General features: G+C 41.9%; 2 protein-coding genes across 8 annotated transcripts in view; one reads left to right on the top strand and one right to left on the bottom strand.

The window, feature by feature from the left end:
* The first annotated feature begins 897 nt into the window (after positions 1-897).
* On the top strand, positions 898-10,493 carry rflna (refilin A). The gene is made up of 4 exons (XM_008276713.1): positions 898-1,142; positions 1,262-1,615; positions 6,989-7,098; positions 7,247-10,493. The coding sequence occupies exons 2-4, from the start codon at positions 1,397-1,399 to the stop codon at positions 7,578-7,580; spliced, it is 663 nt and encodes a 220-aa protein (XP_008274935.1). The 5' UTR covers positions 898-1,142; positions 1,262-1,396; the 3' UTR covers positions 7,581-10,493.
* A 3,129-nt stretch (positions 10,494-13,622) lies between these two features.
* The window catches only part of ncor2 (nuclear receptor corepressor 2), a 93,478-nt gene continuing 89,724 nt past the window's right edge, over positions 13,623-17,376 (bottom strand). For all 7 annotated transcript variants that reach the window (XM_008276717.1, XM_008276720.1, XM_008276721.1 and 4 more), the window contains 2 exons: positions 16,941-17,120; positions 13,623-16,599 (listed from right to left, as the gene is read on the bottom strand). In XM_008276717.1, coding sequence (XP_008274939.1) covers positions 16,403-16,599; positions 16,941-17,120 — 377 coding nt within the window. In that variant the 3' untranslated portion in view covers positions 13,623-16,402. The remainder of the gene's footprint in view (positions 16,600-16,940; positions 17,121-17,376) is intronic.

Raw genomic sequence — 17,376 nt, forward strand, 5'->3', positions numbered from 1 at the left:
ATATTCGTCGTTATGCAGATGATACAGTTTTGTATATGTGTGGAACTTCCCTCTAACGGACACTTCATAAACAGTCTGTCTATTGTTTTTTACAGTCTCAGCTGACATAGCTTGTGTTATCTGTCTATCAATAAGGTGATTTCCACTGCAGGAACTTGCAAGTCGATATAGGAAAGTCAGATCTTGTGTATTCTGACTGAAAAAACTGCTCTTTCTGTTTTACAAAATTGCTTCACAAAATTGTGGGAAGTTGCTAATTACACTGATTAAACTCCAAAATACGAATAGTAACACCACTATTATTTAGTTATTAAGCACATAACATGTAAAATAACTGATAAGCCTACCTTGTTTGTTCTGGTGAAGTAATATATTGTAAACTCCTAATTGCCAATTAATTATAACAAACTGCTTACTATGCATAGTTGAATCACTGTTAACTGCTAATTGGTTATTTAATAATAACAGCAAGTTCTGAACAATGCAATCTGTATACAAACCGACCCCCTGATTAATAACTGTTAACTATCTATTGTTTCATCACCATTATTATCCATTAACTAAATTATGGCCACTGGTATGTTGTTTTTCCTGGATTGGCTCCAGTCTCTTGCCTTCCTCTAAAGGGAAATAGCTGGTGGATGGATAATTACAAGTTTAATAAACAAATAAGCAATTGCAGCAGGTAGGAAAATTGATTAATTTTCTCCACAAGGCACATTGGCATGGCTGCAAAACACACCCAGCCAAGCCGTACTGTACAGCAGAGAGCGGAGGACGTGCTCGCCCCTGTCGGTTGTACATGGAAGTGATCCAGATCATGAGGGCTGGACTGGATCCAGGTGCGAAAAAAAGGGAGCTCTCCATTGGAGAGCGCGCACACACAGTTGGAAACACAGTGAAACCCAGTGACACACAGAGCAGCAGAGCAGAGCAGCGCTCATCCAGATCGGTGCCAGACGCACGGCCACTTTTTGTTTTAGCGCGAGTTTTTCTGAGTTTTGTTGACTTTTTAATATTAATAACAGCTCAGACTTCACATTGGAGTCGAGTTCAAAGTTTAATTCAGGTTTGTCTTCAGATTTGCTCACTAACATTTGGAATATCTCTCCGGATTAAAGTGGACACTTCACGACGCGCAGGTAAAGTTTGGAGAAAAATAACCTCTGAGCTGATCTCACTTTGTGTAGTTTTGTTCTGACTGTGAGGGCGCCAGTTAAATGGCCTTTCCTGACTTGTTTCTTCTCTTCTCTACTTGCAGAAGTCATCTTGAAAAAGTTCGCCCAGGATTGTTTCTTCAGACGCAGGAGCGCGCAGCAGCTCGGAGCGCTTCAAGAGAACAACTTGTCAGTGCGACTTCGTCTGGGCTGGTTTTTTACGTTGAGCCGTCCCAGAAATGGTGGGGCACCTACATTTACAAGCGATGGATGATAGCCTGAAAGGAAAGAACCGGGAAGGGCTGCTCGACAGCCCGGATTCGGGGTTGCCCCCCAGCCCCAGTCCGCCCTTCTGCTCGCTCTCTCCGGGTCTGATCGAGTCTCGCTCCGGCAGCTGCACGACGCCCGTCGAAAGCCATCATGGATATTATAAAAAGGAAAGCAGAGAAGGCAAACTGGTAAGAAACATATCGCTGCATTTACTGTGTTATTTGAAACAATTTTGTAATCTGAAAGTTGCGTCTGGGATCTGTTTCATGTCCACAGTAATTCTGCAGCCAGTCGCTTCATTGACACGATGAATTAAAGGATAAAAAGACTTAATGGCCAAATAATGACGCTGCTGTGAGGGAAGCTGAAAATCTGAGAGCATTTTAGTGTTTGGCCAGAAACAGATTTCACATCAGTCCCCCTCTCACATCTGGAAGCTCTCTCTCCCTTTCTCGCTCTGTCTCTCTCTCTCTCTGTCCGGAATTCCTTCACTGCAAACTTCTGATGTTGCCCTCATGCTGAAGATGCTACTGGCCCTTAATAAAACAGACACTTTTCCACTCTGGAGCATCAACTGGGCCAAACTACACGGTGTCCTTGAGGTCAGAGAGTTGGTGGGCCCAGCTGGGTGTCCAAACTAGGGTCCACGGACTCTCAGGGGTCCTTTTCAGGATTCTAAAGGCTCCCAGGAAAAGGAGAGAAAGTTACTTCAGTAGCATGTGTCTGTGTGAAGGTGTAAGGATGACTAGTGAGATCAGGTTTGAGAGAAAAAAAGTTAGAAAGCTTCTGGTCTCTGATGCCTTTACGTTGAGTACTGTCTTGAAAAAGTTCAGTCTTCTTCTTTAAGCTCTGAAGACGACTGAAGCATCTTGATGAAGTTAGAATCAGCAGCAAGCTTTGAGTCACACAGTAAAGCAGACTCTATAAAACCTTAAAATACGCCATGAGTAGCGGGTCCTCTGTTGAAATCAGCTTAAATTGGTTGTTTACCAGGCCAGTACCCCAACCTGTCAGTGTGTGGTGGCCCTTCTCCACAGGGGGTCTTCATGTTTTTAACTGGGGAAGCATTTACCCGAAAAGGGACTTTCCTGCCTCAGATTTTTGAGGCCTTCTTTGATAAAGTGGGATTTTGTAATGAAAAGCAGCAATCAGAGAAAAGTCAAGCCATAAAGGAGAGAAAGCTCTTGTATTTTCTCTCCTGCTCATCATCTTGTAACTTCTCTGGTTGACTAACAGCTCAACCCACTGTAACAGATAGAACAGATAGTCATCCCATTTACTTTAGTATTTTCATTTCATTGTGACTCTGGACACACTCCGCTAAAGTTAGCTTGAGGACTTTACAGTTTGCGATTAACTTTTGTTAATATGTCTTTGTAGCATGTGATACCTGTTGGCCCTCCTGTATCCTGCTCAGTCTGTGAACATTAATCTAGAAGAGACACAGTAAAGTACCAGCATGTCCAAGAGTCTCAACATGAATGAAAAATAAATCATCACTTTATTCTAAAAAACAAATCAGCATCTGGAAGGCAGCGTCTTGCTGGAGTTAGTAATGTTCACGTCGCCATGCATGTGGATGGGGGAGCGACAGAAACACTATCAGACAGGCAGGTTCTCTTTGTTTAGTTGTGTATGTGGAGCCTCAGTGATAATCAGTGATCGACCTGTTGGTAAAAACACTGTGACTGTTGACAGCCTCAACCAGCTCCTGCTCTAATCTCAAGGAAACCAGCAAGCAGAGTCAGCATGACTTTGTTTTTTGCTCTTTGTTCTTTCTTCCTTGCGTTAGCAGCAGCTGACTTTCTGAGGGGACGTTGCACAACATGAAATATATTTACAGAAGAGCTGCAATGATAATTGATTTGTTGTCAACTAATGTATTCATCAGCAACAAGATTTTATTGACTTTTTTGATTAGTTTGAGCAATTTTACAAAATAAAAGTCTCAGATTTCTTATTCCAGCTTCTTAAATGTCAACATTTTCTGGTTTCTTTTCACCTCTGGGACAGTAAACTAAATATCTTTGAGTTGTGGACAAAACAAAACAACTGAAGATGTCATCTTGGGCTTTGGGAAACACTGATTGACATTTTTCGCCATTTTTTGACAACTAATCCATTACTCAAAAAAAATCATCAACAGAAAAACTGACAGTCAATACTTAGTTGCAGCCCTAATTTTCAGGTATATGAGCAACAGTTGTATGCTAAACTACTCAAATATTCACTGCACCTTAACGTAATATTAGCATTTATTTAGCTGAGGAGAGTCATCCAAAAATAACATGATTAGAATGCTTTCCATGGAAACTAAGATTTATGACAATTGATGCTTTTCCTTCTCTTTCAGAGGACAAATGCATTTTAATGGCACATCCTGCAGTGGCCTGTGTGTCACACATGACAAGGCTGATTTGATTGAAAATCATTTTCAGGTCACTCCCAGTTTCTAAAGTCTTCTGAACAAGTCTGCGCAGGTCGGGGTGGCTTTTAAAGAGTCTGAAGGAGGCCTCAGAAATGCAGCGCTGCATCCTGGGAGTTGCGTGAGATTGGTTTGCTGAAGCCTGAAACAAAAAAAAGAGAGAGAGAGATCCTGTAATCCTCTGGAGGTTCAGATTAGTAGTACTCCTCTGCTTTGTGATTTCCCTTTTAAAGATCAGTCCTGATAGGGGCTGCTCCCGTTTGTTATTCTGCCTGTGGGTCTGTGTGTGTTGAAGGAATCAAAAGTTTCTTAAACGCTTTGAGTACATGTCTGCGAACAGGGCGAGGGGAACCATACATGCGCGGCGTTTTTTTTTTTTTCCCTCTTTAACAAATCTATTTTTGTGTTGTTTTTGTATGCCACCTAAGAACAATCCTCAGGCTCTATTTTGAGGCGCAGGGGCTTGTTAGGGCGGCTGCAGGCCATTGCATAAGTGTTTGATGACCTCTCACTTCTAAATTAAACGAGGATAAATGCTCAGACAGCCGGTCTGTTTTCAAAGTTGGTTCAAATTTATGCAAATTCAGGATAATTATTCTTACACTCGCATCTTTTTACACACGAATAGGTTCACCAGAGGAGATGGATGCATTAGTAATATGTGCGTGGTGTAATGTATCATGAATATTTCAGGACTGGATAAGATTGTGGACATGGAGGTGGCTCAACTGTTGGTGGATTAGACAGGAGGACAGGCAGGAGACAGTTCTCATGACTTCTTCTAAATCGGCCTCACCGTGTGATACTGATGCTCCCACATGAAACACAGGATGTAAAGTCTGAGGCTTTGCTCCAGCAAGCAGCCAGCACTTGGAAATGTGTGTTTGTGCTGGCGTTTGTCTCCATCGCTCTGCATTGTGTTTTGTGTTTTGTGCGGCTTACTCAGCTGCAGACTATTTCTTCTGGGCTGAAACGTGCTTCCGGGGGGGGGTTATGCTTTGCGTGCATGCAGGGGGATACGCTGCCTGAAGGTGACCTACCCTCCATTCACCACTGTTTGCTTTGCAGACATTTCCAGAGCACACCATGGAGAAATACCTGGAATGCTCTCCATGCCGGAGCAGCAAGACAATCACACACTCGTACAAGTGTTTCCAAGTCACGAAGCGGCGGCGGCGGAAAATGAACAGCCTGCAGATGAACTTCTTTCAGTCCTGCATGGCAAAACTAGCAGCTGTGCAAGTTCAGTGCCACGGCTCAGACAGAGTGCGGTGATGATGGTGGGCTGTAGGTAAGACGAGCTCGGCGCAGTGATCTGCTGTGCCCTTGGCCTGCTCTTGCTCGTCCCCTGTAGTGGCATGTGCAGTCAGACCGCAGCATGTGACAGCCTCCCCTCTGTAATGTGAGAGGTGCCAGAGTTGTGGTCGGTGTGCCATTTGATTCCGACTGGTCAGTGTTTGGAGACACACCTGCAAAGAAAACAGTCAGTTACAACTGACAGAATCAGTGTTTGTGATTGGTGCAGCTCTTTGAGTCCTGTTATGGCTCCAGAGGGAGCAGACTCAGGGGTCAAGGGTCGGTGCACAGTCAGACCTGCTTTAAACACTTAGTGGAGTATAGTATGTCTGACATGTGTCACCAGCAGCTTATCTGATATTGCTGCAGGGGGCTTAAAAAAGACCCTGTGAGTCTTAACAAGAATCAGTCAAATGAATGCAAAAAAAAAAAAAAAACAGAATTTTTTTTTTTATCTTAGTGGTAAACAGATAGAATAAGTGATGCTAACATGTTCGTTTGGGTTTTATGATGACATGATGGACAGATTTGTCTGTCTGTAACTACTTACTATTGACCTGAAAAAATCAGTTTTTTCAAATAATTATTAGCTGCAGCCTGAAAAACCTAGTAGAAGTTGAGCAACTATCGGATCTTGCATTTTTCTGATTGTTGGTACAGCAAATCTACTTAAGTCAATTGCAATAATAATAATAATTTTAAAAAAACAACAAAAAACGTAAAATGTGCGTCTTTAGCCCTGTTGCAGGCAGCCGCCTCTCTCTGTCTGTCTCTACTCACCACAATGTGAGCTTGAGAAATGTCCCGCCCACACCTTATCTGATTGGTTCTGCATTTTGAATAAATCCAATCAACGCCGAAGTATAAATGTTGAAATGTTCTCTTTTAATTAAACAGATGCACAACAAAAGGAACATAGGCATTTTAATAAAGCCATTTTTATTTTTACTGCAACCATATATTGGTTCCAAATATCAGTTATTGGCCTCCTTGGTTTCTAATAATCGATTTTGGCTCATCACAACCCCTAGTAATGTACAGGTAATCTGCAGTAATTAAACCTATAAAAATGACAAAACTAGTATGATAAAAATGTCACATAAGAACCCAATATTAGTCTCCATATGAGCAGAAAAAGTGGCCGCTGACGCGACATCCAGTCGAAACACTGCGTCTTCCACCAGCTTGGGGGTTTCTGTAGCTTTGAATTTGACCTCTGACCTCCCTGTGTAGGCTGCAGACAAAAAGACAATCCTTCACCGTCACCTCATTAACATTTTCAAACAGTGTTGTCTCCACTCAGCTGGGCTACCAGCAGCTCCGGGGACTGACTGTTTTGTAAATGAATTTCCCCTTTTCTTTCACTACTGTAAGCCCCAACATGTGTAAGCCTATTTTCGGTCGACGCACACATAAACAGACGCAGGCTATGTCTGGGTCACACGTCTCTAAGCAGCCTGAACTGCAGTGAAAGAGATTTACCACCAACACTTCATTTGGCTGGACCCACACAGCGTAATTATTTGAGTTAAAATGGAAGTTGCCCCAACTCCTGTGATTCATGTCTAATTGTAGTTGTAGTTACAGCCGTGCCATCGACAAGGCGAGCTCTCGTGAGGGAGGATCAAGGAGTGTGTTTTTCTGGAGAGGGTGGGGACTGCAGTGTTTTTAATTTGGGTTGCTGACTCTGTTGAACCCCCCCACCCCCCCTCCCCAAACCATGCTGGGATTTATTTTTTATTTCTTTTGGAATTCCTTGAATGGACACATTGGCAGGCTGATTACAAACTGTTCATGGATGTTTTTGTGAGATTGTGACTCTTGTGTTTCCTCTGCACAGCTGCCCTACCTGCTGCTGAGCTCCACAGGAACAGACCCGAGGACCCGCATGTACCCCGTGTTCTATGGAGAGAGCATTGAGGTCAACCTCAAACCAGAGCAGGAAATCAAGTAAGGGAAACCCCTGACGCGTAAAGACAAAGTATTATTTGCAATATGGGGCTTAGTTCACTTATTTTAATCAGTGTTCTCTTGTCAACGCTGCCACCTAGTGATCTGGTTCTGATGGGTTTCTAAACGATCACCTTCTCCTTTCCAGGTGCAACACTGAGGTCAAGTACGACTCCGACAAGCACTACCGGGACCGGGTGGTCTGTGCCCCCGTTCCCACGGCAACCTCCTTTAGCGAGACAGTGGTGGCAGTGAGGAACTGCACCTGGAGGAGCTACAAGACACAAGTGTACCTGGAGCCCCGGCAGAGGCCCATCAGCTACCAGAGCACCACCATCATCTACCCCAAACACGCCAAGAACACTTATCGCACCACGCTCAACTACAACGCCACGAGCTCCCGCCGCTGGTTCGTGTCCACGGTGCAGCTGGAGTCCAGCGAGGATACGAGTCCCTGCATCATCTACACAGAGGACCTGTAGAGCCCAGACTGGGTCGGCCTGCACCGGCAGAGAGCCGCCTGCTCATCATCTGGTTTTATTTTTATTTTGGAAGACAAGGAACTTGGAAAGGCCCGTGTTGAAAGGGAAATACTTCAAGTAATACCCGGAGCCCATAAAAACCCTGCTCTGTTCTTCTTTACAGAGAAAACTCTGGGAACCCTTCAGTGACTTTTCACCTGAGTGTATTTAGATTTTCTACTGTTGCAGTCTTTAAAAAGAGCGTTGGCCCTCTGGCAGTTTAAAGCTGCTTATTTAATGCAGGAGCTCAGAAATTTGGTGGCCTTTGCTCTCCTTCGTGTTGGATTGTAACCTCATTGGAAGTGACAATCACGTTGTAGATGTCTGTGTATATAGAGAAAAGTTGAGGTGACACGTGGATTTTAGCCGAGCCTGCGCAACCCCAGTCACACCAATGCAAAGCTTTCTAAATACGGCTTTATTGCACTTGTTTTCTATATATCACAGTTCTCTCAGAGGACTTGACATTGCAGGGGGGAATTTCAGTACTGCATCTGAAAAAATGGACCAAAGATAGTTTGAACATCTCCTTCCAGTGACTCCACACTGTGAGACTGAGCACTTGCTTTTGTTTTACAGTTTTAATTAACTCACAAACAGCAGCGTGGCTAGTTTAATCAAGAGAGGTAGGACTGAAGTATAATCAGAGGAAGGATCGCAACATTAGAATTAAGGATTGTCTTGAGAGTATCTGAAGAGGGGAGATGTTTAAAGTAGAGCCGGACTGATGCAGAGTATTAGGGAGTAAAAAAATCCAAAATCAATATATGGTATATGTTACAAAAGGGAGAGTGATGGGGTCATTGCATATTGAATTTCCAGCAATGTATTTCCAATCTAGTAAGGCATTTACCATGAAGACACCTGCTTGACTCCGTGCTGCCTCATCTGTGATACATACTCTGCTACATGTGCTGCAAACAGTGAACGCAATGGAGTCAGAGCCATTCTGCAGGACAAACTGTGTAAGGTTAATAAAATAAAATCAATGACATATTAGCACATATTGGACAATATATACTTCAGTATTTGTGAAAGGCCAATAATGTTGGCTGAACAATATATTAGTCGGGCTCTAATTTAAAGTCTCTCTGTACATTATATTCAACTAGGTTGGATCACAGCAGTTGTTACCGTAATGTGAATAGTTTAGTTAATCTCCAAGTTAAGGTTGTGTTAGTAATCTGGTGCCTAGTTTAGTCTCTAAGAGGTTCTACTGGGCTGCAGAACAAAAATCAAAGTTCAAGTTCAAGGAAAAAAAAAGATTTATTGTTATTTATTAAGACTTTCACATTTTTTACCCACTTTGTTGCCAATTGATGGAGTTTCTCGCGCAAGAAAGTGCCAAACAAAACAGACAATCAGAGGGAAGAATCCGCAAATTTGTCACAACTTTTGGTACAGAACAAACTGTGCAGATGCGGCAGCACTCAGCCGTCTTCTTCTCTGTCAGAGTCAAAAACAAGCACAAGAACCATTTCCAAACTTCATCCGGTGGTTCAGTGCCACAAGCGGTCGATGTAAATCTGCTCCAACTGCTCTGGGTTGGCACCAGCTGTTCATAAATCTGTCAAGAGTTTGTGCATGAAGTGACTCGTCCTTAATGTTGAACTTGTGATTTCCCAAATCGTGTTGCAGCGTCACAATGGAAGGAATGTCGAACTAGTAAAGACTTCTGTAGTGTAGGCCATTACAAAACAGATGTAAACATGAAGTCGCAGAAGTGTCGTAACTTGTAGCATCACATCCGAAAAGTTACAGTTTTACAGGGACAAGCTGTTTATCAGGCCTTAACCTAATTTGACCAACATGTCTGATGTTATTCTCATGACTGTTGTAATTCGAAGCATGTTGGTAAAATTAGTGACCTTCAGTTAGAAAACGGCATCAGTCAAAAACAGATCAGTGATTCAGCTGGTGATGCAGCACATTTATAAGACCAAACTCTACATAAGAGCAAGTTGTGCTTCTGTGATGTCTTTATCTCCACTTCACTTCAGCAACAGGAGCTTATGAGCAGCTGGTGCAACTGGGTGCTTCTAGCTGTTTTCAGCAGCAGCTTCTGATCCGAGATCGATCAAAAGCATCAAACTTCTCCGTAAACGTGTAAAAAGTGAAGCAGTAAATCCACATGAGATTTCCCTGTCAAAGATGTAAGATTTTATTTCTTAGCGTTTCCACAACTTCTTTATGTGTCTGTCTTATACATTATATATATATATTTAGGTTATTGAACATGGCAAATATTGAAACTTCAGACTTTACCTCAAATTTTCGTAATATCAGTTTTATTTCATTTCAAACGTGTATTCCTGAATTTTCAGCCGAGGTCTTGAGCTCTTGTTGTATTTTATGGTTTGAAATACCCTCCAGGAAAGTGTGGAGTAGAAAAGAGGGCATGAAGCCGTGGCAGCACATCAATACTGTAAGGTGGGTGCTGGGATTTGATGAGGGAGGAAGAGAAAGTAGAAATATGAGGAGCAAGACGAGATGATCTGCTCTTTCAAAAATATACAGATGAGATGAGGAAATTGTTGTGGAGTTGGCTTTTTATACTGAACAGTAGTCTGTGGGGAGAGATTGGGTACGTGTTGATGGTCTGTGGAATGTCAGAGAGCGACGAGAGAAAGTTGGCGGGTGTCGAGTTTAATACTTTGGTGGTTTTATGTGAGATATTTTTGTGTTTTCTAACACTTGATTTTTTTTGTTACTGTAAAATATTTTTCCTGTTGTATATGTGGCATCGAGGCACTTCATAATTCTCTTTATATTTTTGTACGTCGATCATCGTTCCTGTTCTGATCAAAGAAAATAATTTAAAAAGATGTATATCCTAATTGAATAATAAAAAAAAAGCAATTCCCAAACCCTAAACCTGAACATCTGTTGCTTGATTTTGATCTCAGGAAATTGTATTTCAGTGAGCACCGCTGGATTAATCTATCAGTCTGACAGAGACAGGGAGGGTTGCCACATTTAATATGATGCAGTGTGCACTCTTTTATGTATTACAGAAACTGGTATGCTGCAAAAGAAAAGAATTAAGAAAATAAGAATATATATGATGCTTTTTAAAGAGTTAAGCAAACTGATCAGTATTTAAAGTGTATAAGTCTCAAAAACTAGTAAAGCTATCAATCTGGTAAAAGACAAACCTGATAAAGATTAAAAATTAAAGAAAATAAATGTGATATCCGCAACTCCGGCCCTTTATATTCTCTGTGGCTCTTGGTTTCCTTCATTATAGGAACCTCCCCTCTATGTACACGAGGAAACCAGACTGTAAATTAAGGTGCCAATCGTTCTGCATGTATATCCTTTGCAGGCTTTAAATATCAGCCTGCAACTAAAATAACAGCAGCTCCTGCAGCCAGCGCTGGCGTAGGGTTTTGGACCGGTGCCTCAGGGTCTCCACAGCAGCTCACATCATTCAGCGCCTCATCCGTCTCTCTCCGGCGCTGGATAAGGCCGAGGTGCCTCCTGACAGTGAAGCAGCAAACAGGCCTGACCGCAGTTTCACATTTACCAGGGCCTCATTTGTCAAAGCTGTTTTGGTTCCTGTGAATAAATCCAAGCAGTAAAAGTTTGTGAAAAAAAACAAACTCAAAAGTGTGAAAATCAGCAGATAAAACAGCTCTTTTAGAAACGATATGATACGGCAAACTAAAGTAAAAGCTTCAGGTTGATTAATATCACAAATGAAACTGCAGGACTGAATTTTAACTGTCTCGGCAGCAAATCAAAGAATGTAAACCAGCACTCAGTAAAGGATTCATGAAAGCTATGTTACTCCACTGCACAGAAGTCCCAGAAGCATAAAAAATATTTTATCTGTTGTTGTCATGAGAGGTTTTACTTTGCCAGATCTGTCTCTCAGTCTGTGCTCTGGAAGAAGCACAGCCACTCACCTGAAGTACCTGATCACTAACTCAACGGTACTCAGTGGATTTCTTTGGCCACTACAGTGCTGTGGAGTGATGCTTTTATCAGTGGGATCCAGTTTATTTTATTTGCTCAAATGTGCAAAGACAGAGCAAAAGAAAACTGCAAGCAATTAAACATCAGGGGTGGAAGGCAACAAAGTAGATTTAGTCAAGACCAAATTTAAGGTTCTGCTGCTTTACTAGAGTTTTTCCTTTTTATGCAGCTTCATACGTTTTACTCAACTAAATTTGTCTGATAGCTTTACTTACGTTTCAGATTATAATTTAATTTTTCCTCCACGTAATGACAAGCGAAAGGCATGTTTCTTCAAGTTTGATAAATCTTTTTTTTTTTTTTTTTCATTCAAAGATTTAGTGTTCGTTCTTGGGTTGGAAACACTTTCTTACGTCTTAAGAAATGCGATCATATATATATTGTAAAACGTCTTGAATTTGCTGATCTCAGAACAGTTTTTCATGAAAAGCTGACTTTTCAGAGATATATGGTTCTCACAGGATATCAACGCCACAAAGACCTAATACAATACGATACATTGCTGTAGTTTAAATTGCCCAACAGTATGTAAAGTAGTTAAAATGAGCTCAACCTTAAACATCTATAGCAGTAACATGCAGCATATGCAATTAGGCAGTAATATTGATCCAAAAACACCATACATCACCATAAAACATGGATGGAGACCGGTTTTCTGCAGAATAACTACTTCTACTTTTGATTCTGATAGACTTGCATAGCTTTACTGAATGCAGGACCTTTACTTGTAGTGGAGAATTTGCATAGTGTGGTTGTAGTACTTTAACTGAAATGAAGGACCTAAATATTTCTTCCATTACTTTAAACGTGGATGTAAGTAATGCATAATTTAAGACATTAAACATTTTGCAACAAGTGAGATGAGCAATACCAGATTGTGACACGATTCAAGAGAGAACAATTCAAGTATATTTAAATGTAGATCAACTAAAAAAAAAAAAAAAAATCCTTATGACTGTACAGTAGTATATGCTATCCATCGATACCTGCTTCATCCATAGAATTGCAGGGGGTTTGAAATCTACCACAGCTGACACCTGGAACAAGGAGGGGGAAAACCTGGACAGATCACTGGTCCATCACAGGGCAAACACAAATCCAGCCAATTTACAGCTACTTATGCCTGTGTTTGGACTGTGAGATGAAGATGGAGCACCTGCAGAAAACCCACACAGGTACAGGAAGAACACGTAAACTCCACATAGAAAGACCAACAACAGCATTGTTAGAGATTTCTCAATACAAATGCTTAGAAAATTATTAAAATGAGCACAAACCAGTCCACCTAACGCTCAAAAACAGGTCCTTACCATTTATACATCAGTAATAACGAACCGACAATAAATATAGTGGTCTATCTGTACTAAACACAGATGTAAACCTGCAAACAAATTATTCAAATAAATGGTAAAAAAAATAAATAAATACAATATTTAACTGTAGTAGAGAAGAAGTCTAAAGTATGTCACGTTCATACTTGTAACAGTAAGTATAGATTACATTGTAGCAGCGTATCAAAAGGACATTTTTCCATGTTGTATGTATGAAAGCAAAACTGCACTCGAGTTCTACTCTTAAGTAACTTCCTTTGTAACATGGTAACCTTGCAGAGCTGGTGGGAGTTACATAAGGAGGAGAACAACATGCAGTCTGACCTTCATGTGAGCTGAATGATCATACAGCAGATCACTGGAGAGCAGATCAGCAGCAGATCTGTATCGGAGGAACTAACAAGCTCCACAGACAACTCCGCACTCCATCCGCTGCAGCAATAATGTAGGTCAGGGAAATATTTCAACAGCTTTTGTCCAATTATTGCATGCAGTCATAAAGCAGCTCCTCCACAATTCTGTCAAATGTGTTCAATATATAAATTTAAAATATGCCCGTATCGCCCCCTGCTGGACCTTGACCTTCATTACTGGGTGCCTGTGGAGTTTCCCTGCAAGGCAGAGTGATGAAAACAAAGTGTGAGGATGTAGACAGTCAGTGAAAACCAATAAATAATGCGACACCGAGACGATGAATGGCAATAAGCTTTTTATTTAAACATTAAGGCAGTGTCTTTTTTGTTTTTCATTTTTACACTGCTATCCACAAAGCTTGCTGGTGGGCATGTAGAATTTAACCATGTGAATATTTCTTTTTTTTTTTTTTTTTTTGTAATACCAACCTTGAAGCAAGCCACATAAATATTTACATCTCTTCAGTTGTATATACAATCCTTGCTATTATACAGTGGGTTATAATAATAAAAAAAAAAAAATATGCACAAAATGGTTGAACAATGTATTGTTTGTCAATCCCCCCCTCCCCCCCAACCCACCCACCGTTGGACAGTCCAGGGAACACATCAGCAATCAACTTTGTCCTGTTAGGTTTGAGTGATTAATTTGCTTTATAATGACACGTGTGTGCACCGGACAAACAACGAAAAGGATGCATGTTAAAATTCATTTCAGTATACTTTTTAAAAACAACATATTAGTCATCGGTTTAGGGGACAGCTGGATATGGCTTAGTCTGTTTAGCGTCACATTCTTGAACTTTTTCAGTGGATAAATGATATACACGCAGAGAGACCAATGTACAAAGCCTGGCTGTATTTTTGCTTTGCCTGAAATTACAAACTCTCCATCAGTGTTGATAAAAAAAACAAAAACCTAAAAAATGGCTGAGATGAGCTTTCTGCAGGTAAGGCATGTGAGATGCATCACCATCGACAGGTAGCATGAAGGAGGGAGAGGAGGTAGTCCGATAACAGTCATGTTTGTGTTGTGAGAACCCACAGTGACAAAATGGACTAGAGATAGAGGTGAGTCTTTCTAAACCACTAAAACCGATTGCGTGACCTTTGAAATACTGCAATGTGAGAACACGTCAAGTGATGGTACATAAAACTGCCTGAATGCTTTCAAGTGCATTGCCCTCAACTCCGTCTAACCAGTGCTAACAGAAGGTCAATGAAGTACACTTGAAGTAGTTTCACTGATCTCTTAGTGAAGAAAATGTCTGGTGCAGGTCCAGGTAAGCTGTCCTGTGACACTGTTTTGTCTTGCTTAAAGGATAAATTTATTGAGTGAAGCAGTTAAAAGCTAAGGCAGTGACGGATTTGGAAAAAAATGGAAAAAAAAAAAAAACACACACACAAAAACACACAAAAAAACAGGATGTTTCATTTGCTTTTTGTTTTAGATTTCCCTGTGTGGACAGTATGAACCCTGGTTAGGGGGGCTAAAAGAAAAATTGTGCGTCACTTGGTAACTTCAGTATTGTATATGTAAAATAAATGGCACTTAACACTAGGAATATCTCATAACTGTACAAAATCTGCCTGGATGAAGAGTCTCAGTGCCTCTGCTGGGCAGTAAAAGGTCAGAGGTCAGACCGTCACAACAGCTCCTAGACGGGATTCTGGCAGGCCAGCTGAAGCCAACGCTGCTGTGGACCAAGGGTCATAGATGGCTTTGTTTTTTCACCTCTTTAATGCAAGGAAACTCCGAGTGATGCTGTGGAATTTGCCTTTAAGCAGCTTTAAGGTCGGTCTGCAACCTGCTCGAAGCGGCTTATTCATCGTTCACTAAAATGTGATTGTCGCTTTGAGTGTGGGAGCGCTAAAGAATGTAGGTGGCAAGACCAAAATAAACAGACAGGTGTTAAAGGATACCTCCACAGTGGGATTTCTATGCTTTTCTTGAGTCCGTTTTTCACCTGCCCCAGGAAACACAGATTCTTAAAAATGCCATTGTGAACAGATTGACAACTAAGTGCTTAATATCCAAAAATTGTTTCAACAAACACAGACATGGTTAATATAAAAACAGTGAGAAAGTGTCACTTGTCTCAGTGCCATCCATCTGGCAAATCATCTCTCCCCAAGTGGATTCCTGAAGTCAGCAGGGCTTTGCCTTTCTCCAGGGCCCTCCTTAATATATGATGACATCAGCAATGAACAGCATGTTTACCCTGTAAACCAATGATATGACCCTCCCGCATAACCATCTCTGCCCCCCCAACCCCGGCCCCAAAAAGATACATCATTGCAGATAAGAGAGACAACAAATGACACCATCAAAAGTTCACCATCAAAATGTACTAAAGGTCTCAGCTCACCAAACACAGGACTGGACTGACAGAATTAAAAGGAGAAAAAGAAAGAACCGAAACCAAAAAAAAAAACAAGATGTCGATTCTCCTCCTGTCCCGCCACACGTATTCTCGTAGTGGTAGCAGTGCACAGGCCGCCTGCACCTGGAGTTCACCATGAAGAAACATGCGAGGTTCCTCGCTGTGTGGGCCGCTGCTCTCAGGCCAAATTATCTGTCACTGGAGCAGCCATCATCAGGCTCCTGACCGGACCGACAGCACGACCTCAGAGTCCCTTCCACACAAGTGTAAGCACATTAGACCGACATACCCAATAGGTGCAGGTCAATGTGTCTATATTGATAAGGCCAGTGAGGAAAAGTAGTAAAGTTTAAAAAGAAAAAAAAAAAAAAAGGAAAAAAAAAAAGTGATTTGTCCTTTAGAGTAGTCCTGGAGTGAATGCATAACATGAAAGTGCAAACATACACACACACACAGACACACACAGGGAGCAGCAGTGTTCCACTTCATCGCTGCGTGAAAGGAGGGCACAATCCTTGCCTGATGACTAATGGAGGAAATGCAGGTTGGAATGGTGTGGCTAGGTCTGCAGATGCCTCGGCAGGTGTGTGTGTATGTATATGTGTGTGTGTGTGTGGCTGCAGCAGCTCAGAGGTGGTTGACTGTTAGCGGGTCCTGGTGTACAGTGGCATTTCCGGTCATTCGCTGTCAGACAGGGTCTCGTACTGAGACATGAGCAGAGGCTTGGGCTCCTCCTCCCAGGAGCGACCCTGTCCAGGTCCTGACCCTGGGCCCTGGCCCCCCTGTTGGCCAGAGGAGGGGGAATGAGCAGACACTGTCCCGCTGGGGAAACGCATTATCAGCGGGTTGCATGGAAAGGGAGTTGGTGTTGAACCTGCAAACAGCAAAGCCACAGAATTGTTTTGAGTTTTAATTCTCCTTTCTATGAAAATTGTGTTGAAAATAGCTGAAGTGCCTCTCTGGTTGCTGATTATACCACAAAAAACTCATCTCTGTGAATCAACGTTACATATTTAGTCGTTTTCCATCATAATAATCAAACCCAGACAATCTGTATCAGTGTGTTTGAGTGGCATCAGTACACTGCAGTGTCAATGCTCAGCTGTGGAGTTGAATGCTCATAGTGCTCATATGTGTTCTAAACACATGATGGACATGTTATCAAGGCAAAAAAGACTCCAGAGGTGGGCTTTAACAATACATCTTAGTCCATACCTGCAGATGAAGGCCTGTCCTCCCAGACACGGTTGGTGAGGGGAGTTCGTCTGTTGCAGTCTCCCTCTGAGTGGACTGAGGACACAGAGGACGGTCTCTCCCCCCCTGACAGACCTGGTCCTGGAGACTTGGCCTTGCGCCCATTAGAACGTCCACTGCTCTTTGAGGACTTTGTCCCGCCTGCAAATAAAGGAGGCAGAGCTTGAGGTTAATCTACAGTTAACTGTGTTCAGAGCTGCTGATCCTACGTTGCCTCTTGCCTCCTACACTCTAACTGCCATCCAGTCATGCATATGTTAAGGGCATGCTCTCAATGAACAGACAGCAAAAAGCACAAGTCAGTCCTTGAATACATTTCTTAAACAATTATAAGTTATTGTTTGACATGTTGTTACACAACATTTCATAGCAGACCTAAGTAAAGAATTAACCAGTA

This window comes from Stegastes partitus, unplaced genomic scaffold, assembly GCF_000690725.1.
Source record: "Stegastes partitus isolate 25-593 unplaced genomic scaffold, Stegastes_partitus-1.0.2 Scaffold79, whole genome shotgun sequence".
Lineage (NCBI taxonomy): Eukaryota > Metazoa > Chordata > Actinopteri > Pomacentridae > Stegastes > Stegastes partitus.

What these genes read in the sequence shown, in the direction of transcription:
- rflna (XM_008276713.1), top strand. Translation starts at nt 1,397, where the DNA reads ATGGTGGGGCACCTACATTTACAAGCGATGGATGATAGCCTGAAAGGA. An exon ending in AAAGCAGAGAAGGCAAACTG is followed by an intron (nt 1,616 to 6,988) that starts GTAAGAAACATA and finishes TCCTCTGCACAG; the next exon opens with CTGCCCTACCTGCTGCTGAG. An exon ending in AAACCAGAGCAGGAAATCAA is followed by an intron (nt 7,099 to 7,246) that starts GTAAGGGAAACC and finishes TCTCCTTTCCAG; the next exon opens with GTGCAACACTGAGGTCAAGT.